This window comes from Euprymna scolopes, chromosome 1 (assembly GCF_053919585.1).
Source record: "Euprymna scolopes isolate OS-2025 chromosome 1, ASM5391958v1, whole genome shotgun sequence".
Classification (NCBI taxonomy): Eukaryota; Metazoa; Mollusca; class Cephalopoda; order Sepiida; family Sepiolidae; genus Euprymna; species Euprymna scolopes.
Genome location: NC_136482.1, coordinates 170,987,944 through 171,015,805, shown reverse-complemented (window position 1 = coordinate 171,015,805; position 27,862 = coordinate 170,987,944). Strand labels below are relative to the sequence as shown.

General features: G+C 35.3%; 1 protein-coding gene across 3 annotated transcripts; it reads left to right on the top strand.

Annotated features, from left to right (window-relative positions):
- LOC145277476 (uncharacterized) lies at positions 1–27,065 on the top strand. 3 transcript variants are annotated; one of them, XM_080128843.1, is made up of 5 exons: positions 12,866–13,030; positions 13,294–13,356; positions 18,947–19,136; positions 24,048–24,275; positions 25,878–27,065. In XM_080128843.1, exons 1-5 carry the CDS (start codon positions 12,906–12,908, stop codon positions 26,886–26,888), a joined length of 1,617 nt encoding a protein of 538 aa, XP_079984969.1. In that variant the 5' UTR covers positions 12,866–12,905; the 3' UTR covers positions 26,889–27,065. The 3 variants fall into 3 exon arrangements, with proteins under 3 accessions (XP_079984988.1, XP_079984969.1, XP_079984979.1); XM_080128862.1 differs by lacking the exons at positions 12,866–13,030; positions 13,294–13,356 and adding an exon at positions 1–121; XM_080128853.1 differs by lacking the exon at positions 13,294–13,356 and having other exon boundaries at positions 12,873–13,030.
- Positions 27,066–27,862: the final 797 nt, after the last annotated feature.

Below are 27,862 nucleotides of genomic sequence, written 5' to 3'. Positions count from 1 at the left end.
TGTGTGTATAAACGACAGCCGCCAAGAACGACGGTCACTATTTGGACAAGTGCTTTATGTGAACAGATTTTTAAATTTGGACGTTTTTGGAAATTAACCAGTGATTATAAAGAAGAAATGAGTAAGTTATTTTTAATAAATTTATTCAAAAATAAATGAATAAATATTTGCGTAATTTGTTTAGTACAATTTTGGCAAATACACAATTAAACAAGAAAGAGGGTTTTGTCTCCCACTTTTTCGTCTGCAAAATTTTAATCACGTGGTTACGGTGTAGCGAGAATAAAATAAACCATAAGTGTCGTTTGTTATAGATTTAAGTTGAAAAATAAACCAGTTATTTTTGGGAGAGGGATGGAGGGATATTTACGATATTAAAAATAACTTTATTGGTAGTTATGCACTTATGTTACCGGACTGGCGGGTGTTTTGCAACTATTCTGTAGTTTCACCTCACAATTTAATAATTAAGAAAAGATATTGTAAAACTTGAATTTAACTTGAAATTACTATTTAAAAATAGTATGGTAACATAAAAAATAGCATTAAAAAACGACCCTGGTGTCTAACTCTGTCCCGTGGGGAGGCATTGTAAATAGGAACATAAAAAATAGCATGGTAACATAAGTGCATAAGCACCACTTTACTTATATATATATATATATATATATATATATATATATATATATATATATATATATATATATAAATATTAAGTAATGTGATTTAAATTACAACGAGCATTTCCTGTATTTTAATTAAACTAGTAATTTCACTATTACATTAAAATACACTTAGCTCTTTAGACTATTATTCTAATCTCCTTTAAATTATATATATATATATATATTTCTTTTTTGGGGGAGAGTACCAGTACCACTTGTTAGGGAGTCAGTCCTGAAAATTGCTGAATCAGTTTACGATATAAATATCATTTTATTATATATTTTTTTTTTTTTTGGTGGGGGATAAATTGCAATTCATAATGATTTAAATTTAAAGTGTTGTGTAATTATTTTAAAAAAGCGTTTTATTCCCAGTTTCCATTTATATTTTCAATTTTGAATAATTTCACATGTAATTATTAAAAAAAAAAAAAACAACTATGTAATTACTTTTAAAATACTATTTCGTTTTATTTCCACTTGTGTTTTATTTCTTCAATTTTGAATAATTTCACAAATATACTTGTAGTGAGGACAACACGAAACGCGAATGATAACCTGTGAACAAGGTTTTATTCATCAAGAAGTACAGGTATATAGGCTGTAACAAAAGGAAAGAGAATCGTTAAAAGCATGCAAAACAACGAACGATAATAATAATATGACATTCACCTCAGGTGAAAAATGTTCAGAGTGGGGTTATGAAAAGTTCAACTTTAAGCATGTATATTTCTCAGGTGGTAGGGGTGGACACATTGTTGCTTACAAATAAATTCTGATGGGTTTTTATCGGGTGTTATATCGGCAGATGAAATTTCCCGGGATTCTTCAGATATGCAAGGTTCTAACGAGGTATCTGGTTGTAGAGGTTCAGCTTCCTGTGAGATAGTAACATCATTAGTGTGTGGCAGTGTATCTTGCGGTTTTGAGGCAAGTTGTCGTAGCGACACTCTTTCCTCACTTCCAGTTGAGAGTCTAACATGGACATATTGAGGGTTGCATTCCAGCAACTTGACTTCGTCGACAAACGGCTTGTACTTAGATAACCATAGGTTATGTTTCATCAGGACCGAACCTGAATTTAAAAGCCAACTGGGAAAAGAGATGCCAGATATTGATTTATGGTTGGACTGGAATATCCTCTCGTGAGGTGTAGCGTTAATAGCAGCACACAGAAGGGAACAGGTGGAGTGTAAGGCATTGTGTAGAACTGTTTCCCAATGAGAGATTGGCAACTTTTTTACCTTAATGCTAGCGATATTGTTTTCCATAGGGTCGCGTTGAGTCCTTCCATCTGGCCATTTCCCTGTGGATTATAGGCGGTTGTGCCACTTGTTGCTACTCCCTTCTTATGCAGAAAGTCGGTTAGTGCCATTGAGAGGAATGATGGACCTCTATCAGAGTGAATAAGGGAAGGCATGCACAACAGTGAAAATAGTTGACAGAAACAATTTATGATTGTTTGTGAGGTCATATCTCGACAAGGAAAGGCAAAGAGGAAGCGCAAATATTCATCAATGATTTTCAATAGATATTTATTTCGACCATTAGATGGCAATGGGTCCTTAAAATCAACACTTAAGCGTTCAAATGGTTGAGTCGCTTTGATAAGCTTGAAATTGGTGGGATGGAAAAAATCTTGGTTTTAATTCTGCACAAACTGCACAGTTCCCAATAGTTCATCGAATATCATCGATGGAATAAGGAAGATTATGCAGGCGTACAAAATGAGACATTCGTGTTATACATGAATGACATAATGAAACGTGTAAGTCTCAAAGGCCTGTTGGGTTAGTTGAGGAGCAAACCGCTCAAGAAAGTGTGTCCGCGACTGCATTCTCTTTCCCAGGGCAATAGATTAGGTCAAATGTGAGTGCCGATAGTTCTATTCTCCAGCATTCCACCTTCTTGTTTTTTATTTTGCTTGAATGTTTCAGGTCATACATGAATGCCACAGAACGTTGGTCTGTAATAAGCTTAAAAGTGGAACCAGTAAGGTAGTGACACCATTTATGCACTGCTTCGATGATGGCATGTGCTTCTTTTTCAACAGAAGAGTAGTGTTGTTCACTAACTGAAAGTGATCGAGAAAAGAAAGCAACTGGACACCCATTCTGATTGGGAGTGGCAGCCAGAGCAATGTCAGAGGCATCAGTTTCTACAGTAAGGGGTATGCTGTGATCAATTGTTGTAAGGGAAGCATGTTTGAGTTCTTCTTTGAGGTTGGAGAAATCGGTTGAGCAGGATTCTGGTAGAGGGAAGACTCGATTTTGTGCTAGACTTCGAATTTTGTCTGAGAAGCGAGGAATCCATTGAGCATAATATGAAAACATACCGACGACTCGCTGCCGTGATTTTGCATCTTGCGGTCGAGGTAGATGCCTTAAAGTCTTTCAGAGTCTGGCTTTACAACTCCCAATGACACTTTATACTCTAAGAGGGTGATTTTCTCTGTTCTTATAATGCTTTTGTTCTCGTTGAAACTTATTTTGTGTTTCCTAGCAACATCTAAGAAGTGATTAAAATTTTCATCATGTTCTTTCATAGTACGACCACATATAGTGATGTTATCGACTTATGCAAAAGTGTTGGTGATCTTCTCCCGTTTTATTAGGTTGTCTATAGACCATTGGAAGCATGATACGCCGTTTGTTACACCGAATGGAATCCAGCAGAATTGGTATACGTTCCCACAGGCTTTGAAGGCTGTAAATTTCTTCTCCTCTTCTAGTATCGGTATCGGATGATACGCATTCCGTAAGTCAAGAGTAGTAAAGACGGAATAACGAGCAATTTTGTGGACTACATCATCGATTCTTGGTAATGGGTAAGCATCAAAGTAAGTGAAACGATTGATGGTCTGGCTGTAATCAATGACAAGGCACTTCTTGTGTCGGTCGTTAGTGGTTACTAGTACCTGTACTCTCCAGGGAGAGCGAGAGGGTTCGATAACACCGTCTTTTAGGAGATTTTGAATTTCAGCTTGAATAAACTGTTGATTGATCGGTGAGTGTCTTCTGGATTTTGTAGCAATGGGGTTGTAAGCAGGTGCTAAATGTTCAAATAATGGTGGGGAAATAAGATGGGATGCCATTACGGCGCATATGGTGAAGGGATCTCTATGACCTCTGAAGGGTATTTCTACTTTGGAATGTAGTTCCGAGTAAGACGTCTGAGCAGAGGGAAGAGAGGACTGAAAGTTTAAAACGTGGCTATGTAGATCCTTCATATGATAATGTCACATAGCAGTGACCTAAAGTGTTGCACCTGTTAATGTTATACACTAGGCACTGCCAACCGAATGTGAAGAATTGCGAAAAAAGGAGTGCATGATTCCGTGACGTCAGACTTCTGTTAACTATACAAACTATTGAAAAGCAGAAGTGACTTAATGATTTTTTAAAATCTTTGTTTATCTTTTTCAAACTGCAATTAATAATTAATCTTTGTTATAATTTTGTTAGGTTTTAAGATTTACAATTTAATGATTAATAATATTATAAATATTTGTATATTAAATATGAAATACGGTTTTACTGAATGTTCATGTTCGGCTTCCATATTTCTGTTTGGTAAAAGGAGACAAACAAAATATGAGGGGGATGCCTACAAAATGCTTAATATTGTGCAATAATATTTCCCAATCGGTTTTAATCTGGCGATAAAATACCTGACAAGAGCCTTGTTTATATGAAAACTTAATATTTAAAAAAATTTTAAACACAATTAATTCAAAATCTATGTTGTAACGGAACATTTTGAAATAATGGAATTTTAATCGTTTTAATCTTTTAAGAATTAATTAATTTTTAGGAAGTTTTTTTTTCTTAGAAAATTCAACTGATTATAGTATATATTAATTAGAAAAAACTCTATTTAAAAAAAACATAATGATATTATATTTATATCATTTTTTTAATTGCAACTTCAAGGCAAGTTTTTGTTCAATATGTGTACTTAAATTTTAAAAAAATAAATATTTTTTACTTCGTTGAACTCTTATGTTTCATAATAAATAGAAAATTCGATAGATTTAAATATATGTTGTTCAAATTTCGAAAAAAATAAATATGGAGGGAACACGCACTAAAAAAAATATTTTCCCTCGTATATTTTAGGGAAACTGCATTTTATATGTAATTTCATTCTAAAATGGGTAAGTATAGAACATTTCACGAAAATCTAACCATTAGTTGATTTTTGCTAGATTTATTAAACACGGGTATGTTTTCATGGTCGGAATACTTACTACATGGGAACGTTATTTTAAAGCGCCAATTATGTAAACATGATTTTTGTCTCGCAATTTCATTATTTTCGTTCGATGAAAAAAATTTTTTTTAATTGTTACTAGTTTATTTTGCCATTCTTCTTTTAAATGGTACAAAAGTTATATTGATAATATTAATCTATAATAAAGTTACATCGTTTTACATATAGGGGGGTAATTCTGTGGTGAATTTTGAAGGTGCCTATTATACACGTTCTATAATTGAATAACCACCCTTCAAAAAAAAAAAAAAAAAAAGAACGAAAAATAGAAATGTTTTTGTAAACCGTTCATGAAAACTTAATTTTTTAGGTCAATTAAAAAGCATCAAAAATTACGTAACACAGAAAAATAAACCACATTTTTTTGTTTTTGAAAACTTTCTTGTTATTTCAAATGTCTGCTAAAAGATTCTTCCGCGATGTGACAAGTCACTTTACTACGCGCGTGAACGCATCATGTAAGAATAGCATAAACGAAAGTGGTTAGATGGCACAAAATAGTGCGAGGGTTCAGGGGTTAATACCATACAAACGGTAAATTTGCAACGGGTTTGAATATCAGATTCGTTGTCAGCGATCCCGAAAACCAATGGAAAATAAATTCTATTGGTCGGTGTTTTGTTGTACCTATTTACTATGCCTTCCCACGGGACAGACTTAGACACCAGGGTCGTTTTTTAACGTGGAGAAAAGGTACAAAAATAAAAATTGTCTCAGTCGTGAAGGATTTCTCCTCCACCGAAAGAGAACAAGAAATGGAAGTGCAACATCTGAAGAACAGATACTACACTTTGGATATTTATTTGCTTCCCCACTGAGCAAATTAGGCAGGAGGCCGTTTTTTAATGTGGAGATAGGGGGAGGGGGGAGGGAAAGGGGGGATCCAGCTCCCGAGAGGTGGGAAGTGGGAGCTGGATTAGAAACTGTTGGTATGAAGTGTTGCCCCTTCAGTGACCAAGGTCAGATATGTGGGGTTACCCCCACATATGGTCTTTGCTAGTCATAGCTGGTCTTTGCTAGTCATAGCTTGCAGCATCTGTCGGACCAGATACTACACTTTGATCTTGACCAAAAGGCCAAGATTTGTTGTAGTTAATGTAAACATTTACCAAATTTTCTTATCAATAGAAACAATTTCAAATCCGAATGCACTCAATTCCTTATTTATTATAAGGCAAACAACAAGTAGCGAGTGTTATGTTAGGAGGTTAATCTGATAGGATGGTTGTGATACAGAATGCATAAGAAAGAACGATAGCTAGAAAAATACAGGGTTTATTTACAGAAGACGCCATGACAAGGGAAGTAACTCTTCATAACTTCTGTAGTCGACTGGTGTATATATTATATATATATATATATATCCCCCAGTCGAGCAAAATAGGAAAAATGAATTGAATTGAGAAAGGAACGAACAACGCGTTTATTGAAATAAACGAACTAGAATTTATTTCATGAAGAAACAAATGAAAGAAAAGGGTACAGCACGTGTTTAGTTTGGCGTGCGTCTCTCGCTGTTAGCTGGTGAGAGAGAAAGTCTATTGTTGTAGAGAGAGAGAGAGAAAGTCAATCCAGGCCATGGAGAGAGAAAGCGTGTAAGGTGTACGTACTGTCTGTTGGCTCTTGCCCCACACATAGTAGCAGGGGATGTGAGGCGTGCGGGCGCGTGTACCGAAAGGGAGCGGTTGGTCCGTCGACCGCTTAGGTCGGGAGCCGAATCGAAAAGAAGGAAACAGCTCAGATCTTTTGCTTTTGTAGTTGTTTCCGGTGGTCTTTTGCGCATGTGTGGATTTCTTTTAAAGGGAAGTGACGTTGCCCATGTGTGCGTACGTGTGCATGTATGTGTGCATACATGTGTGTATGTTAGCGTGTGTGTGTATGCACGTGAATGTGAGTGTATGTACGTGAACGTGAATATATGTACGTGTGTGTACGTGCGCGCGTATGTTTGTGTGCACGTATGTGTATGACAAGAAAAGTGGCTTGAAGTGTGAACGCGTATCTTTGTGTGAGACTAGAAAGGGTTCGCACACTTCCTATTTGTCCAATGGACTTAACTAACACATCTCCCTTTTTCAATTGAAAATGAGCTCACCTAATTATTTTTTAAAAATTTTATTTTATTTATTTATTTATTTATTTATTATTATTATTATTATTATTATTATAGTTCGTGGGAGAATATAGTATCATTGGTGTAATAGTGTGGTTGGCTCTATAGATCTAGTCTCTGTGAAGCCTTTATACATCTGCGGGATCTTCTTGGCTCGAGGCTAGATATACAGGATCCATTGGCATGTAATTCACTAGTCGGCTGCATTGTATGTGTAGGCGATGCCTGGCCCTCAAACTCCTTCCTCTGGCTCAGGCCTGGGGATGACCTGCTCTGAGCTGTGTGTGGTGTTGGAATGCTATTGATGTACAGTTCCCTTTGTGATGCACTTCAGATTCATGAGGTTGGTCAGATCTACTCTCAAGTATCGAGCTTCTTTTAGCTGGTCTGATGAATTATCTATTCCTTCAGTAGATGTTACCACTTTTAGATTCGACTATATATGATCTTGGTGCCACGGCAGGATGCTGAAGGATTTTGAGCTCCCATAGCTTTGTTTTCTCCTGCTGGACATAGATTTTCTGCCCCACATGTAGAGGTGGGTGTTGTCTGTTATACTGCTTGTCATAACAGTTCTTTGATCCTTCCTTGTTTTGCTGTAGTGATATTCTTGTTTGCTCATTACTAAGTTGCTGCTTGGATACTAGTGGTGTCCGTATTTGTCAGCCATTGAGCAATTCTGCTAGAGATTTGATGCTTACAGACATGGGTGTGGCACTGTATGTCATCATTGCTAGATAACTCTTGTCCAGTTTATTGTGCCTTTAACAGTTTTCTTGCATATTCCAGCCAGCCTTTCGGCAAATCCGTTAAATTTCAGGTATTGTGAAGATGATGTCTTGTGCAAAAAGTTGTATGATTTGGAAAAAAAAACGTAAATTCCTTGCTTGTGAACTGCGGGCCATTGTCTGAATATAAAATTTCTGGTACACCTCGTTTCTCAAATATTGCCTTTATATTTTTTATGACAGCTGCCGCTGAGGTGGAGTTAAGGCATCATATGAATGGACTTCGATTGTACTGGCCTGCTACAAGTAGATATTCCTTTCCAGCCATAAAAAACAAATCCGTGCTGACATATTGCCAAGGGTAGTTAGGGGTTTAATGCTGGTGCATCGATTCGGCAGGGATATTTGCCTGGTATTTTTAGCAGGTGTGACAATTAAGCACTCTATCTTTAATGTCTTTATTCATCCCTAGCCAGTATATAAATGACCTATCTCTTAGTTTGGTTTCTTCAACTCCTTGATATGATGCATGAAGTTCTTCCAATATACCTCTTTGTAGGGAGGCTGGTATTATGATTTTATTGCTCTTTAGCAAAATACCATCTTGAGCCCCAATCTCATCTCTAATGTTCCAAAACGGTAAGAGGCAGCTTGGGTAGTCAGTTCGATTTGTAGGCCAGCCGGACATTACCATATTTGCAAGTTCTTTTAGTAATGGGTCTTGCAATGTCTCAACCCTGATGTACTCTGTTCTGGTTGGTGAAAAATTAAGGTAGTTCACCATACTGTGGATGTTAAGGTCAATTTCTTCAATGTGCTTGCTTGGCCTAGGTAATACTCATAATAGGCAGGCTGCAATTGGTATTGTTTTTCCTGGAGTATAATTTGCAATAAAATCGTATCCTTTCACTTTCAGTATCATCCTTGCAAGTCTTGGGAGTATGTGTGATAAGTTCTGTGTGGATCATTACTTTGTGACATCACACATAATCATGAAATCTTTCCAAGTCTAAAATTTCCCTCTTGGTGTTTGAGTATCGAGCTTCTGAACCTGACAGTGTCTTGCTTGCGAATGCAACTGGCATCCCCTTTTGTAGCAGAGCTGCACCTTTACTTGCAATCGATGCATCCACCTGTAACAGAATGGGTTCCTTTGAGTCAAAATATCAGAGTTTTGTATTTTTCCGATCTCTTCTTTGATTTCCTCAAATACCTTTTGTTGCTGGGATGACCATGTGAATTCATTTCTTTTTGAAGTCAAGTCGCGAAGGTGTTTAGTCAAGGCTGTGAGTCGTGGTGAAAATTTGTTCAGGTAATTAACCAATCCTAGGAAACTGGTGAGTTGTTTTATATCCTCAGGTGGTTGCATTTGCATAATCGCCTCTACTTTCTTAGGATCAGTTTTGATACCCTGTTTCGAAATGATGTGACCAAAAAAGGGTATTTCAGATGTTTTTATCACAAGTTTTTCTTAGTTGAAGTTGCAGCTTTTTTCTCTTGCCCTAAGTATTAGTTTCTTAAGTGCTTCATCATGGTCACTACTATCTTCTTTGAATCCATATATGATTATGTCATCACATATAGAAAGGACACTTTTAAAATCACTGAAATTCTTTTGTATGGCCCTCTAAAATTTATTCTGGGCACATTTTACCTGTTAAACATGTATCTACCATATGGTGTTATAAATGTCATAAGTCTTCTGGAATTCTTATTCAGATTTAATGTTGATACTTGTGAACCATCTTGCACCATTTAGCTCATCGGTGATGTTGGAGTTGCATAATGTTGTCTGCACACTGCTTTATTTAAGTTCCAAGGGTCTAGGCATAGTCTGACTGAACTGTCATTTTTGGTCAAACTCACAAATGAGTACACCCATGGTTTTGGTTCAGTCACTGGAGATAGTATGCCTTGTGCCATTAAGGAGTCTAATTCCATTTTTAACTTCTGTTTAAGAGCTATCGGGATTCGTCATGATGGGTGAACAACTGGCGGTCCTTCAGGATCCACATGAATAGTACATTCACCAGGTAGACAATCAATAGCATCAAATATGTCAGGGAATTCCTGAATGATTTTTTAGTGGGGAAGACAAGAGAAAAATTGGAATAAACTGATTTGATTTTTGTGGCAAATCCTTATATAACAATGTTCTCAAACATTCCAGCCTGTTTGCTGTATCACTACACACAGAAAAGTAACATAGTTCCTTTGTGCCATGTGTGCGGATGGTCAAATCACAACGTTGTGTGCTTATATGTTCTGATACTCGTGGGCGTTGAAAATGGTGATTGCCCTTGGACAAACCCATTTTCGACGTAGGTATGCCTAAGACACTGACCCATAAGTCTTGAGCGCTTCTATTACAAAAAGAATGTGAAAGTCACTTAGACATCATGCTCATAATTTTATTAATATAAATTTTACTAATATAAAGATAAAAAAGAACAAAAAACGAGATAATTACAATTCGTGAAGATTAAGAAGAAAAAATATTTATAAAAAGAAAAAGAAAACAATTAATTTTGTAACAAAAAATACATTGGTTAACTACTACTAGTATTTTTTAAATTTATTTTCGAGTTTTGAGCGATTCTCAGGACTCCAAACGTGAGAGCCTCACATCTTTGTTTTCATTTTAGCTTAAGAACTCAGCACTAGCAGTGTCAGAAACCGATCTTAAGAATGCGTGAAAAAATTGAATAATTCGACTTCCTATTTTTACAAGCTTATAACTACTTGAAAAATATAATTCAAACCCTAATTTTTTTTCAATTAAAGGAGCAAAGACCAAATTTTTTAAAAAATAACAGGTTTAATCGCAAATTATGCAATATTTGTTGTTTTTTTTTTAAATCCATTTTCTTTAAAAAAGATTTGAAGAAAATCAACGAAATTTTACTTACTTTGGTTATAAAAAATCGATATAAATTCGAAAAAATCACTTGCCTATAAAAAATACTATTGAATGTTTAGTTCCATTCTTCATTGTTCAGAATTTATCCATATTTATATTTTAAATTCCATTTATTTTTTAAATAAAAGAATTTTTTAAACGACTGTTTGAAAAAAGCGTGATAATGCAAACATTTTTACATCTTCATCAAAAAACCAGAAGTCGCTGTTTGTTCTTGTTTGAACTATGGATGGACAGAAGGCAGTAAAAACCACACGTTTACGTTAGTAATGTAGCCTTGTGCCTGAAGAAATATGTGTTCCCATAGTTTAAAAATAGTCAAATTTCACTTATAAGATTTTGCCTTTAAAAAAAAACAGTCGAGGAATTTTTTTTCTTTTCTCAAAGAAATACATGAATGTTTGATTTATTATATTTTCATTCTTCTTTATCGAGTGAAATTTTTTTTAAATATCTAAAAAAAAGAAAACATTGAATGAAATAGAAAAAATTGTCGTCATCGTCCATTACTTATTGGACAATATAAGCAGAACATAGGCTTCCAATTAAGAAATTAAATCAACGTGGTTTAAAAAAAAAAAAAAAGAAGGTTTTACACTCTGGACTTTACAGGTAAATTTCCAAAAAACACTTCTTTTTTGTTGTTGTTTTAATTTACAATATATTATTTATTGATCTTTTATCTTCAATTTGTGATATATAAAACTTTGGTACATAAATTAATTATTAAAATTTTAATAGACATTTCAAAATGGGGGTGAATTTTAAAAAAGATGTTTGTCTAAAATATTATATTCAGTTTATTGTGTTACATAGAGTTCTCATTGAAGTTCTCACTAGGGTTATCATAGAGGGGCACCAAATTGACGTTTGGTGTACAACATAAAAGGATTCCGTGTGCGTATGATCGTCTAGTTTCATATGCGGTTGTGTGTGTTCATCTCTAATTGTTCATATGCTTTTGTGTGTGTGTGTGTTACATGCATTTTCTTCGACATACCTTATTCAATGAGACTGGTACCTGTTAGACGAAGATTTATCACTCCAAGACAATGAATGGGTTTTATAGTTTTTTATTTACCTCCCAGATGTCGACACAGAATATGGAAGTAAATCTTGCTTGCTTTGAACACGTCAGCGTCCCCCACTCCCAGTGAAGGGGAGGGAACAGCTATTAAGCCGCCCGTCTTCTTCAAAGTCCAAATCCAGTCTCACAGATCTAGCCAACCTGACCACGTCACTCATACGTAATCTGGTCAGCTGACCCTCGGTTCTGGTAAACGTGTCTACACTCCACGTTTACTCACCTCTCTCTCTCTCTCTCTCTCTCTCTCTCTCTCTCTCTCTCTCTCTCTCTCTCTCTCAATCCATTCTGTAACAATTGGAAAGCGCATAAAATTTCACATTGACCCTGAAAATATTGTAAAAATTTAACCAATAGAAAAATTTTGATAGATTTTTAAAGTTTAAAAAATGGAAAAAAAAATTAACTTGTAAAATTCAATTAATTTCATTACGTAAAAAAAATGGATGCGTGAAGGCGCGCCGGCACTTTGTAAACACTGTTTTTTTTAAAATAATATTTCTATTATTTTTTAAACAACTTTAATAGTTTATTTTGGAAGTATATTCCATAAAGAAAATAAACAACCCACTTTTAAAAGAGAAATTACGAGTTTTTTTGTTTTGTTTTTTGTTTTTTTTCGCAGTTTCGTGTTAGCGGTGTCAAAAATTCCCCAAAAATTCTGATACACCTAACTCAGTCAGCACTATTTGTGCTTCAAATTTAATAAACACTTTAAAGTAAGTTAAAATACTAAAAGCTTATCCAGCTAGGTAGAAGAGTAACTTTTCTTGCCTTTGTTAACATTTTTATGAAAATCGCTCGAGACAAGGCATGAAGCCACTTGAAGTAAAGAGCTAACAAGAACGAAAGCTAATTATTACAAAGACAGGTGGCGATGCCTACTGAAAAAAACTGTCTTGAAAAAAAAAAACAAGACTTTGGGTAAGATGTGATTGTTTCCTGGCCACCTTTTCCTTCTGTTGTCTATTGTAAAATATACCTACTTATATAAAGAAATTATAAAGACAAACGTCAAATACGATAAGAAGCGAAATGCACTGACATTACACATGAAAGAAATGAAAATGAGGTCTTAGCCGGAATTATTTTCATAGAAGAAAACATTTAATTGACACCGTCTATGCGTCTATTCAATGTTGTTTTGTGTAACGTTTATACACGTTTTAAAATGGTCAAGAATTGTTCAGCTCCAAATTGCAAAAATAGAGCAGATAAAAGTTTAAAAAAGGGCGTTACTTTTCACCTGTGAGTATCTGCGAATAAATTAACTGCATTTTTTTTTTTTTACGTTAATCTTGTTTAAAAAAATCGTACTTTCAGTTGTTCGGCCTTATCTTTCTACTTTTGTAAATTTTTGTTTGCTTTTCAACCGAAACATTTGTTCGTTTATTGTGCTCATTTTTTTTTTGTTTGTTTGTCAATGTAAACTATGAACTCTATCAACATTTGGTAAATGTTACCTTACGCTACAGCAGAACACCGACCACTCTAATTTGGTTTTTTTTTAGATATTCGAGGTTGCTGTCAACGATTCTGATAATCAAACTCGCCGCAAATTTACCATTTGCATGGTATGAGCCCCTGGACCTTTGGACTATTTTGTGCCATTTCACTGCCTTCGGTAGTATTTTTCTTACATGATACGTTCGTGTGCGAACGGGCGTAGTAAAGTGTCTTATCACATCGTGTAGGAGTCTTTAAGCGGCGATTTAAAATAAGAAAGTTTTCAAAAAACAACAAAAAAAGTGGTTCATTTTTTTTTTTTTTTTTTTTTGTCTTGCATAGTTTTAATGCCTTTTAATTGATCTAAAAAAAAAGTTTTCACGAGCGGTTTACAAAAACATAAGCACCAAACATTGTTTTTCATTCTTTTTGTTTGTTTTTTTTTGGGGGGGGGGGGTATTCAATTACAGAACTTGTGTAGTTTAATAGGTGCTTCTGCAGTTTAATTAACCCTTTTCCGGAAGTAACGCGCCGACATTTACCGAGTTGCATACTGTTTAGAATTTCACAAAAATTCTGTTTGCATTGAGGGGGGGGGGGGAATAGTATTTCTAAGTATGCAGTCATTTATTTTAGTTGTTAGTATTCACTATTCTCCCACTTAGTGATTTTACCTCGTTCTTTCAAGTTATCTATCTCCATCCCACGAAGGGATGATGTTACACAAGGGTCGGAAAGCAAGATTTGAAAAAAAGCTAGCGCCCTAAAAAGAAAGAGCTGCAATTCGGGATCTTAACTCATTGTTCTAAGGGAGGTAACTATTTTACTAAAGTAGTTGAAAAAACAATTTTGGTGCTTGTTAAGATAGTCAACAGATCCAATTAAAAAAAAATATATATATATATATATATATGTTGTTTTAAGCAAAAGCAATATTACGTACTTGTCACGTCAAAAATAGTAATATGGGTTTGTATTACTATACACATAGATTCGAAAAAGTTGTCAAAAAACAAATATATAACAAATAAATGTTATCAAAGGCAAGATTAGTTACTTTTCTACCTAACTGGATAATTTTTAGTGTTTTTATTTAACATAAAATGCTTATTCAGCTAAAAAAAAAAATCAGTGTTTACCGATGCATTGGAAAATTAAAAATCGCACCGGACTCTCTGTTGAACATGGTAAGTTTGGGAAAATGAGTTAAAAATAAAAAACTATACAAAAAAAATACTGTTAGAAACTCGCTCAATATATGTTACTGTTACATAGGCTGACATATATTCGGTGGGTTTTTAACAGTATTCACAGACTAAACGTGATCACTTTCATGGGGCATAGCATCACCAAAGATGGCATTGGCATCGGCCCAGAAAAAGTAAGGGCTATCACTGATATGCCAGCACCAGGAAACATTGCTCTCCGCAGATTCCTAGGCATGAAAAACTTCATATGAAAATTTATTCCAAATCTTGCAACAATGACAAAACCCCTCCAGAACCTAATCAAAAAAGATTTTCTGTTGACATGGTCAGATTCCCAACAAGCAGCTTTCAACATTGTAAAAGAAGCAATCACAAACTCACCCATCCTTATGTACTATGGCCCCCATAAAGAACTGACTCTCGACAATGATGTATGTGAGTATGGGTTAGGAGCAGTGCTAACACAGGTTGACAAACCAGTTGCATTTGTGAATAGATCCCTATCAGGTGCCAAACAAAGATATGCACAAACTGAGAAGGAGATGCTAACAGTTGTATATGGCCTAGAAAAATTTCACCACTATACCCACAAAAGAGAAGTAGTTTTGGCTGACGACAAGCCCCTCATTTCCATCAGCAAAAAGTCCCTATCAAAGGCACCAAAATGGCTACAGAACCTCCTGCTATGGGCCCAACAATACAACTACACACTCCAATATATTTGGGAAAGATATGCCATTGGCAGATATGCTGTCATGAGCACCAACAAGTAAGCCAAAGTTGGAAGAAATAATGTTGGTGAATAATCTGACAATACAATCAATACAAGACCATAAGCTCGCAGAGATTTGCCAAAAGACAGTTGAGGACTCCAACATGAGAGCACTGGCAGAAGTAATCGTTAAAGGGTGGCCGGATGATAAGGAAAGCCTGCCTAACTTGATCAAACTGTTCTTCGATCACGGTACAAAATGGATTAATACTGCGAGGACAGAGAATAGTCATACCGTATGATATGCAGACTGAGATAAAAAAAAAAAAAAAAAAAGCACATGCCAGCCACCTAGGTATAAATACATGTCTGTGAAGAGCGATGGACCTCATATTTTGGCCAGGAATGTCTAAAGAGATTAGACTATGTTGAAGTCTGTGGCACCTGCACAACCTATGCAGACCGCCAGCCAGCAGAAGCACAAATCATAGCACCAGTGCTGGAAAGACCTTAGCAACAAGTAGCAGCGGACTTCCTATCATGGGGACGGAACAGTTATCTGATCACAGTGGACAGACATAGCAATTTCTTTGAAATTGACAAACTGGATACACCCATATCAGAAACTATGATTGAATGCATGAAAACACATTGTGCATGCCATGAAATCCCAGAGACACTGACATCTGACAATGGTACTCCATTTTCGTCATACACATTCAGAAAATTTGTAAGGAAATGGCTATTCAAACACGAAACAATATCACCAGGCAACAGCCAAGTAAATAGTGCTGCCGAAACAGCAGTAAAAATCACCAAATGCCTCTTCTACAAATGCAAAGTGTCATAAGATCCATTCTTAGGGCTATTGAACCTACACAACGCACCTACCGAAGGACTAAGCCCCAACCCAGCACAAAGACTCTTTGGTAGAAGGACAAGGTCAACAGTGCCAGCTGTCAAATTAAGCTCCTCTGCCCACACTCAACTGATGGAGCATGGAGAAAATCGGAAAGGAGGCTTAGACGGCATGAAACAGCTGAAAGGCCTCAATGTCAGCTACACAAGTGTGGAAGGAAGCAACAGTCCAAAAATAAATGACTGGTTGGTCCTATGCAGTAGAAGCAGGGAACTATACCGCCGAAACAGGCGATTCCTGTGCAAAACATCCGATTCAAAACATTCCTTCTCAGGACACCATCAGACTACATGCACAGCTGATGACAAACCCATGCTAAAAAGGGAAAGGATTGCACGGGAAAACGAGTCAGTTGAAGAAAGCATTTATGAAAGGAATGGCAGCCAACAGCTGACTACACGTTCAGGATGCATTATTCGAAAACCTGCACACTACCACAAATGAACAATCCATCCTCCCCCATGTTACCATTCAAAACCGTCCCTTCCCCTTCCACCTAAGAAGAAAACAAAATGAACGAACACCCTCCCTAACTCTGCCCTCCTTAGCCCTCTCCCCCTTTTTACATAACTCTCCTATAAAAAAAGTAGGATTCTCATTGTAAGATGGCTGCTGTGCTTACACTTAGTTCTGTGTTGTCTTTATTCTGTTAATTAACCCATGAACATAACAAGTACCACACACTCATTAACCCTTATCCTCGAGTGACCTCCGAGCCTTGTTAAGTGGTGACTCCTTTGTAAAAAAAAAAATAAAAATAAAAATTTCCTAGACAAATGCTTAGCATTTGTATTTAAGTATTCCTTTTTATTTTATTTTTTAGCGGGACAAACTTGATTTTGAACACTTGCAATCAAAAATAGCTTTGTAAATACAAATTGACAATGATGTATATTAACTCATTCAAGCCATTTGTTCTGTGACACTTACTAGGAAAAATGACAGCCAATTATGCATCCCCTCCTAAAAAAAGTCCATGAGTTCTTATTTATTTCATGTCAGTATTATCTTTAAATATAATAAATAATATCCGTAAACTGTTTTTTTTTTATAAATCTGTTAATTTACTTTCATGAATGTATCGCGTGTATTTTGTTTTTTGTTTTCAAATAAATATCTTTAGATATTTTTTAAAAATATATTTATTTACAGATACGTTTTCACAGAAACGAATGAATGTTAACAGTTCTAAAAATATCAACATTTATTTTTCTTTTTAAATTAAAAAAAAAAATTTCTTTTAATTGAATTGAAAAATTTTTGATTGGAGACTCTTTTTTGGGTCTTGGCTAACGGGGAGAGATTAGTAGTAGATGCATCCACCCATATGCGGTAATAATACTCTATACATGGGCAAATTACTCACACATGATGCTGTCATGTGTGAGTAATTTTCTAGCATGGTAGAGGGAGTCTACCATCTTTGCAGCAGCCTTGGCAATGTCCTCAATATACAAGGGTTGTTCTTCCTATTTTTTTTTAGCTAAAACACTAAAATGTTGAAGAGCTACAAAGATGGGAATAGGACCATAAAAACAAGTGACCTTTGTGCTTTGGCAGTGTTCTCAATGTATATGTTCCAAATCATATTGACTATGAATGTTAAGTCGAGGAGCCTGAATGATGAGCTCTCAGGTAGTATGTTATTAGTTGTGGCTATTGGTGGTTGGTTGAGAAGGTTTCTTGTAATTGTAAAAGGAAAGAAGCTTAGTCTTAGTTGCATAAAATGTTACCATCCATTTATTATCCTATTTCACTACAGACTGAACGTGGTTTTCTAAGATTTCTGCCATTGCTATGGTTATGTCCTTAAGTTTGTAGTATTTTCATTTGTTCGCATATCCCTTCAGGTTTACATAAACAAAATCAGCAGGAGCAGTGATAGTGATAACAATGGCGGTACTGAGACGAACCCTGTTCATCAACACAAACTAAACGGACATACCAAACGCATGCGAGCGCGTCAAAACCTGTTTTTTCTGTGTCTACATCAACAGCAAAATTCGCAAATTATCCCAGCAAGAAAACCACTAGAGAAAGCCATTCAACAGAAAAATAATCAAGTTTGAAATATGAACATCACGACCGACGACCCTCCTGCATGTACATCAACATAAATAATTAATCCATGGAACACTATGAGAACATATTTCTTACTCGAATACACCCACAAGTTTATCAGCATAAATCTGATATGGACAAGTGAACAAATTCCCCAAACAGATGACTTCCTGTTGTACGTTAAGACATGGAAATTAAAACAACTTTAAAATGAAAACGACGTATCAACGCCTGGAGCCATCATGTCTTCAACTACGTCCGCGGGCCAAGTATAAATACAGCTGGTTTTTGACAACAAGGCAGAATAGGCTAGATCGCCGAGCAGTGAAGTTATCTGTCGACGCTGAAATCTCAGCAGCAGCACAAGCCACAGCATCAGCAGCAGCCAGTCATCGTCAGCCTCACCTAAACAGCATCAGCAGCAGACAGTTATCATCAACCTCAACTAAAATAACATTAGCAGCAGCTCTAGCCAAACACCAGCAGCAGCCAGCCATCGTCAATCTCCCCCTGGACAAGACCTGCAGCAGCTGTCCAGACTACCGCTTCTTCACCCCCCTCCCTCTTCATAGCTGAAATTTCCAAGATCTGTTGTTGCAATCGTCCTCACTAAAATTTGATTTTCCTCTGTAAAAAAACTACTCGATCAAATCAAGTAATTCTTTGTTTATGAGAACCTCATCCCATAGTGGGTATATAGATCATAGAAATTTTTCTTTATCTTTGTTTTTTTTTTGTTTTGTTTTTTTGGGTTTATTTTTTTTGCTAAACTGTATAATAAGCAGTGTTTTTGTTTTTAATTTTTGTATTATTTGTAGGTTTCCTAGAATTGCAAGGAAGCGTAAAAATTGGCTGAAACACATGACAAACAGTTCATTGGCGCCGTGGGAACCATCTGCATATTCTGTGATTTGTTCAGAACATTTTGAAGAATCTTCTTTTCGGTATCTTAATGGAAAACGTTTGGTCAAAGATGATGCTTTCCCCACAAAGTTCTTGTTTCCTAAAGTAAGTTAACAGATTCGACACGTAAATTTTTGTTGTTGTTGCTTTTTTAAAATCACAACATCATGAAAGCAAGTGCTTTATCTAATATATATAAAATTATCTTGTCGGATGTTCAAACTCGGATTCAAATAGCATTTAAGCTGACAGATCAAACTTTTCTTACTAACCAATTTTTATTTGTTATTATTAGGGCTATGACAACAGCATATTCTTTTCATTGTTTTTACTTTCAGGTATATATCCAACACAGTTAGACACAGTTAATCAACCGAGAAACACATCACTCTGTATAAAAACATATCAGATGTCAACGGATACATACTCGAGAGTCAAAACAATGAAAAAAATATGCTGTTGTCCTAGCCCTGATTATTATCGTACTGTGTTATTGGCAATATAATAACATACTTATCTAATATTTATTTTTAAAACTACTTAGTCCAGCCCAGATGACTGTTAATATATAACATTTTTAAATAATCACCTAAAAATAAAAATCATCAAGAGGAAGGACTCATTTTAAATTGAATATAATAGGAGTTGTCTACCTTGTTTAAAAAGTGAAAACAAATAAAAATTAAACTTAAAATGACTTCATTGCATCCAGGACAATACCTGGTAGGCATTTAGAGGGTGGAATGATAAAATTGTCGCACTAAAGAAAACAACACTACAGCTTTATTTTAAAACTTTTATTGAAAAAAATCAATTCAGGTAACTTGATTATGTAGTAGAGCTGACATCTATTCACTGTAGCTGCTTTCAGCCTCAATCACTGCCTCGGTATGGGTTCAGAACTGGGAACATGCCTTTTCCACAAGCGCCAGCAGGAGCTGGGCGGATAACGGCGATCAGGCTGGCTTTGGTGTTGTGGAAGGTCATGTTGGTGATGTTCTTGATGTATGATCAAATACAGTAGTCCAGCAAGTTCAGATACGTAGAGGAGGAGGGGAGGCGGTGAGAGAAGGATACAAAGTCATAGCACTCCTTTCTGGGCCTCTTTGGATGTGGGCTAGCACCGAGTCCTGCTACCACACCCAGGGTCTGCCAGCAGTCGTCACCTGATTGCACCAGAGGATCAGCACATTCAGGTACATTTTGGTGTTGACTTTTAAGCCGACTTCGAAGATGTGAGGTGGCATGATGTGGCCCTCACCTGAAATTACAACAAAGGCCATAACCGTGGCCAGAAACTTTTTTGAGCTGTGCTCTCAAGCGTTGAATTGTTTGGATTTAGATTTTGAAGGTACTGGCAATGGCCCTGTTGTCATAATTTGGATTGGTAGAGAGCACGAATTGTACAGTGGCGCATTTCTGATCTCGCTCGTTGAACATTATGTCACTTTCAGATGTGATAGAAGGCTCCTATCACTCTTGGGATTTATACACAACTGGTAAACTAGTAGATGGTATGCAACAAAAAAAATGAAAACCGGTTTTCATCAAACGGAAATGGAATCATGTCTTCTTTTCTAGAGTGACAATTTTATTGTTCCATCCTGTATAGTTATTTCATATAGCTCCATTTTTAAAAACGTGTATTCTAATTTTTAGCGCATGCACTCCAATAATGATAAACTCGTAGAATCTCAGTGCATTTTTTTTTTTAATTTGGTTTCAATTTTAAACAATACAGTTTTGATTTTTCCCATGTTGTTTGTCTCTACATTATACGATGACAGCACCATGCAACACCTGCCATGTTCTGAACATTGTTTTCCTGGGGCTGGATTCATTGAAATACTGGCATCTGGCAACTGACAGAGTAAACACTTACAAAATTATTAACCATCCCGTCAACAACTCTGAGCACCATTTTGATCTCTCTGTGTCTAACATACATGGTCATGCTTACAAAAAAACAGCTACCATGACTTTTGAAAACATGCTCAGAATTGCTGAAGTGTGAAACAAACTGCCTGCCGAGACACTGCATTCTTTAAACCCGTCATGTTTTGTGAAATTCAGCAAAACAACACCTGATGCTTCCTCAGTGCACGTACACACATGTATATAACAGCTAAGGACATGGACAGCTATCATTATGAGCACTTGTACCTGGGCACTCCGATTTTTTTAAAAGCTGGAGGTGATGCCATGGTTCTAGTTCTTCATAAGCTGTTCAATCTTATTTTAGAAACTTGTAAAATTCCTTCTAATTTCAAGAAAGCATTAATCGTTGTTTTGTACAAAAATGATGACGGATCAGATTGTAAAAACTATGGAACTATAAGTTTGTTGAGCCATGTTTATAAACATAACATGAATATCATTGGCAACAGTCACAAATGATCTTTATTTCTGTCTCCCCCATTCCCAAGTGGCCTATCAACCTGGAAGAGGCACAGTCGGACATATTTTTGCCCTTGGCCAACTGATTGAAAAATAAATAGTTAATAAACCATTATGCATTTTATCGATTTTTACAAAAGCTTTTGATAGTATCAAATTAGACAAACTTTGGTCAATTTTAGACAAAACCTTTCCCAACAAAAATTACATTAATCTTCTAAAATCACTTTATGACGTATCACAGGCTTTTATAAAAACTGACCTTGGGTTTAACCGCTCAGTAAACATCAAAAAGGTCATCAAGCAAGGAGATGTGCTTTCAGCAATCCTGTTCTGTGTTGCACTAGCTGCTGTTATGCTTAAAACAGAAGAGACTTGCCAAAGCGTTTTTTCTATAAGTGAACAAATCCTCTCTCCAACCTTTCCTATGCTGATGACATCGCTCTTGTTAATTAATGCACACATAAACTTCAAGATTTTGTCAATGTATTAGCAAAGAATGCAAAGAGATAGGATTAGAAATAAACCTAGAAAAAACAGAATGTATGTCTACAGCTAAATCACAGTTTAATCTAAACAATGACTACAGTAAACCCATCAAACAAGTCACTCAATTCATTTATTTAGGGTATAAACTATCTCCAGTGATTACAAGATGACAATGAAACACAGAATCAGGCTGAGTTGGGTGGCTTTCCAAAAACACAGCACCATTCTAAAATCAAAAAAGGTGCCGATAACTGTCAAAGTAAAGGTTTATTTAATTTATGTCCTCCCAGTAGTTTTATACGGCCTTGATTGTATCACATGGATTAAACATACTAGCCAATCGCATTGAGGTGTTTCAAAATCACGTAATGCGTTTCATTATGGGACATCGCCTGATCGGAAAGAAAAAAAAAAAATTCACCATCCATCAAACTACTCTTGTACCCCCTTTATTTGATAAAATCAAAAGTAAAATCCTTAAACTTTTGGACCATGTCAAACGATCAACCACTGGTCTGTCAAAGTTATGCTTTGAGGATATGTAAGAAGGCAAAAGAGGTAGAGGAAAGCCAAGGAGAAGGTGGAGAGAAGATGTTTTTGATTGGACATCTCTCAACAGTTAGGCGTCCACAACCAACTTGCCTTGGATCGGAAGGAATGGCAGAAAAATAAGCCAGGTGGGTTGGCAATCCGCATCAAGCGGAAAATGCGACTCCTGATGTACCTGAGCACTGTGCACAATGATTTCATTATTATTATTTAAAATGCTTGCTCTATTTGAAATATAAGTTTACAAAGCATTCAAACATCAGAGTAGTGAGGATTTAGTTTAATGCATGCACAAACAAAATGGCGACACCTGTAATCATATCACGTAATAAGTAAAATGATAAATAAAATGTCAGGTATCATGGTTTAGTTGTGCTCTAAAAAGAAACATTCATTTTGAACGCGCCCCTGTCATATCAAAGAACCAACTGTTAATTTTATGGAGTAGTGAGCCATTATTTTATAAAATCAACAGTTGCCTTTCAAATAATCTCCCTGCTCTCTATTTCCCTGACTGTACCAACATGTAGAAATTTAAATGTAACTCATTTAGTGTGCCCTCTATAAATCTGACCCTTAATTCTCAGTTTCAATTCACATTTCATTGTTTGGAGTGAAAAAAAAAAAAAAAATCATTAAATGGTATAATTTCCTCAGGACACAGAGTTTGGAATAATATTGAGGGAAAATTTGATTCTTCCTCAAATTTTAAAAAAGAAAAATCTATATAAATAAAACAGTAGATGTATGTATGTATGTATGTATGTATGTATGTCTATCTGTCTGAAAATATTTAACCAATGAACTCTTAAACTATTGATCACATAACACTGAAATTAACAAGAAATAGTAATGAGACACCAGTAAAATCTTTTATTTGGATGGATGAATAACACGTACAGAAATATGTCAGCAAGTTGAAATGCAAAAATGTTCATTTCTATTAGTTTGCACGTGCGTAAATTTAATCATAGCTAAAAGTGGTTTAATTTTAAAAGTTTATTATCTATCTTTTAGATTAGCTAAAACGGTAGTGAATGCAGCTGGAATGCTAAATGTTTTGGTTTCAATTCTAGCTGATAGCACCTGTTTTTTTTGTTTTTTTTAATTCTTGAAATTAGTACTATATATATATATATATATATATATATATATGTATATATAATTATATTCAATAGAGAATTGGCTCTGTAATAGTAAATACAAAATCTGCTTGAATTAAGATATTTAAGCATATTTTATGACCAGTAAGTATCTAAAAAAAATTAATAATAAATAATTCTTTGTTTTTACTGTGAAATGAAAGTTTATTTACATGCGACAGTTTGGTGCTTGTGCGCTTTGGACACCGTGCTATTTTTAAATAGTTTATTCAGGTTAAATTCAAACTTCACAATATCTTTTTTCTTATTAAATTGCTAGCTGGAAGCACAGAATAGTTACAAAACACCTTCCCCTCTCCATGTTAAGAATGGCTTTGGAAATAATAACGTTATTATTTCAGAACAGTGGCAAGAGTGCACAAGTACCAACAATTTTATTTCTATGATGATTATATATTACAATATTTTGTTTGTGCAGGAAAAGGCAAACAATGAAACTGCACAAGTATCTCCAGAACTTCCTATTGAAATGACATTCATCCCAGCAGAAACGAATATCTTTATTGATAATTTTACAAACGTTGACGAGGAGCTTAGTAATTCTATAGAATTGTCTGAGACGACAAATGACAAGCAAAATGATTTGAATCAAATTGTTTCAGCCTACAAACAAGATCTCGTAATTACAGAAGAGCAACCTCTGCAGGTATTTATTTATTTATTGTTTTTTGTGTGAACTTTAACTTCTAAGCAAAATGAAAGATCATTGTTTATGTTAGCTAACTTTTAATACGTAATAATAATTATTACACTACCGAATTTATGTTGTTTTTTTTATTGTTGGTTCCAAATAAAGAATTGACCTTTGTGAGCATAGATTAGGATGTTTTTTTGTGGAAGGATGTTCTTTATAAAGCGCAGTCTCTGCACTACTCATAAAAATTTCTTTTTATTACCAAATGCAACAACAGCAACAAGGAGGTGATGGTGGCTTAGTGATTAATGGATTGAACTGACAACCCGAGTGTTTCAAGTATGAATCCAGTTTGTTCCTAGCCCTGTCGATGGGGTATTAGAATACGCCGACTGCCCCCTTGCAAAGGGTAAAAGTCCCTCAATGGGGATCCTGGATATGACCTTAAACTATATCCAGTGGTGAGGCCCCAGCTTGTGGGCTTTGGAGAGTGTGGAGCCACCCTTTAATTACCATTGCTCCCAGGTCCACTCTGACCCGGAGTGGTAGTACCTGTTAGGGTCCCAACTATGGGTTAAATAGAAACTGATTTGAAAACAACAAATATATTCTATTAAAAAATTTTTCTTCAAAATCTTTGGATTCGGCATTAAATAACCCGGAAAGGGTTGATATGCCGTAAAACAAAAACAACCAACCAACCAGTTTGTTCCACAGAAACACTTTCACATGGTCCATCTTGTAAGTACTCAATAGCAACCTTCATGTGGTCCCTCTTGTAAGTACTCAGTGGCAACCTTCACATGGTCCCTCTTGTAAGTACTCAATGTTTTTCTAGAAAGAATTTTAACTGGAAAGATATCAAGAAAACGAATGCCAGCAATAATTGTCTGATTCATACAAAATAAATGAATGCTGCTGAACAACAACAAAATAATAAATCTTCATCTTCTTTATAGGAGTTAACCAATGCTTCCCTCTGTATACTAATTTCTGTACTCTTCCAATCAAGATCTAGATGGAGATGTTCCTCCTTAATATTTCCATATATTTGTGTGAGGCTAAAATTCCAAACTAATTGACAGATAGTATTAGAAATTTAAGAAAGTCGAAAACGATATTATTTTTTTAAATTTTATTTAAAATAAATGATCTATCTTAAAAACATGTTTCATTTAATTATTTATTTAAAAGGACGTGAGAACAATAGATAATACATAACTGACTGCCCGACCTCAGTCAATCAATTCTACTTAATTTTGTCTTCAATGTTAACCTTGGAAGTCAATCAGTTAAGCTGTTGCTGCTGGCTTTTGTTTTCTGTTAAAACAACTGGATTCAGAAATAGTAGTTTTTTTATGGAAGGAGAGTTTTGTTTTAATCATTTTTTTAATGATAACTATAAAGAAAAAAATTGCAACTAGATAGAGAATTGCTTCAGTGAGATATCTACTGGAATGATAGAAGGATCCGACCATTTTTCCAGCTACCTAGTAACGAGTTTAAATGAAAAGAAATGTTTCTTCATTATATATATTTTTGTTTCTAAACTACAAGTTAGACATTACAAAAAGTAAATTTTTTCTCCATTTTTTTTTTTTTTTTTTTTTTTAGGTTGATCTAGGAAAATCAGAAGACTTGGCAGTCAATATCATGTTTGAAGTTTCTAACTTTCCACAAAGCTCTGAACAGATGGTTTACCCAGTAGAAGAGGCCGATCTTAATAAAGAATGCATTTCTCAATTCATTGAAGATGTTCATCTGGAAATAGCTTCTGATTTAACCAGACATATTGAAACGACACATCAACCTTCTCAAGTTCATCCTCCTCCTACTTCACTTTCTCCTCTTCCTTCACTTCCTCCTCCTCCTTCAATTCTTCCTTCTTCTTTACTTTCTTCTCTTCTTCTTCCTAAAAATCATACAAATCTTGAATGTAAAAATAAGAACCAAACGATCACTTCTGAAAAAAAAGATTCCCAATCGTCCAAAATTCATGAGAAATTAACAACAGCTAAAGATTATCGTGGACCATCAAAAAAAGCCAAACTTGCAATAACCCTATTTAGAAAGGCAATGAGGTTGTCTGAACTTGGTTTAGATGTGTTTCTGGTAGTCCAAGAATTGCCTCACTGTTCAACCTACTGGGGGACAAAAGATTTTGCTGAGAAGTTCATGCAGTCAAAACCTATGGTTGATTTCCAAAAATCGAAATGTTACAATGCTGAAGAATTATATAATTTTTCCAATGAAGATGATAGTGTCAAGTCCTCTGATGATAAAAAAACATTTCAAAAACATTTGGAGCCTCTTCTTGACTCCGCCGATCACACGTACTCATTAAGTAATAATAGCATTAAAGACGGACATTGGAAAGGTTCTGCGGATGACCAAACGATGAGTCAGCCTACAAAAGATTCCACCTTGTACAATGATCTCCTGCCCTCTTCTGATCCTGATGGATCAAGTCTTGTTATGGATCAGCCTAATATTGTTCAAAGAGCTGAGAAAAATTATTTGAGCGACAAAATTGATCAACTAATTGCACAGAATGAGAAAATCTGTTCCACATCATCTGTTTGTAAAGCCAAGAAAGAAGCAAAACATTCCATCCTCCAAGTGTAAAAAATGACTTCAACGCTACTAACTCATACGATTCCAAAGACAGTAACCAAATGAAAATGCCTTGTATATTAGACAAGAATATTTAGTGCAACAGAGTAATCAAAGAAAGAAACAAAACTTTGAAAAAAAATCTAAAAATTCTGAACACGATCAAATCAAATACGAACCATTAAACAATTTGGATTTATGTTTTTGAGATAAGTATTTATAATTTGAATTACTCGTACTACTCTTCGGAAGGACCTGTGGCATAATGGATAAGGTATTATGTAAAATTCAGTTGTAAATGACACGTTTCTGGAGGTGGAGACTTCAATTTTTAGCATGGGCGATACTCAGAATGCATTTGCAAACTACAGTCAAATCTTGCTACTATGCCACTCTGCTAGTATGCCACACCCAACAAAATTCAATACAAAATAAATTTACTATGCTACCCCATAATCTCGCTATTATGTCACTATTGTGTGTTGTTTTCGAATTCAATTTTTTTCATTTTTTTTTTATTCATTCATTTTTCAGATTTAGTCCACAGGTGTTTTTATTTGAGAAAATATGACCGCTTTTACAAACCCTCGTTACTATGCCACTTTTGCTTGGGTCTGACGGGTGGCATAGTAGTGAGATTTGACTGTACTTAAGACTTCTATCCAGTTATGGCTTGCGAGACTGGAGCATGCTACTCCCATGGATTAAATAATGGTTTCCGTTTGAAATTCCGTGCAAATTCCTAAGTTCAACAGAAAGATTTTTAACAAGAGACACCTGAAGAAGTTTGGTGATTACATCGTCTGAAAATAACACTCAAGATGAGAACAGTAGTCTGAATAATCTAAATAATACAAATTTAGACTTTTTCTTTGATTCTTTGGACTAAATGTATTTTAAGCACCCCAAATGAGCTAGAAGCTGGAAGGAATATAAATATTTTGTACTTGTGTAAATTGGTGATCTTTTAAACCAACACATTTCAG

Coding starts and splice junctions, on each gene's coding strand:
- LOC145277476 (XM_080128843.1), top strand. CDS start 12,906: ATGCGTCTATTCAATGTTGTTTTGTGTAACGTTTATACACGTTTTAAA. Junction 19,137..24,047: donor CAAAGTTCTTGTTTCCTAAA/GTAAGTTAACAG, acceptor TTGTTTGTGCAG/GAAAAGGCAAACAATGAAAC. Junction 24,276..25,877: donor CAGAAGAGCAACCTCTGCAG/GTATTTATTTAT, acceptor TTTTTTTTTTAG/GTTGATCTAGGAAAATCAGA.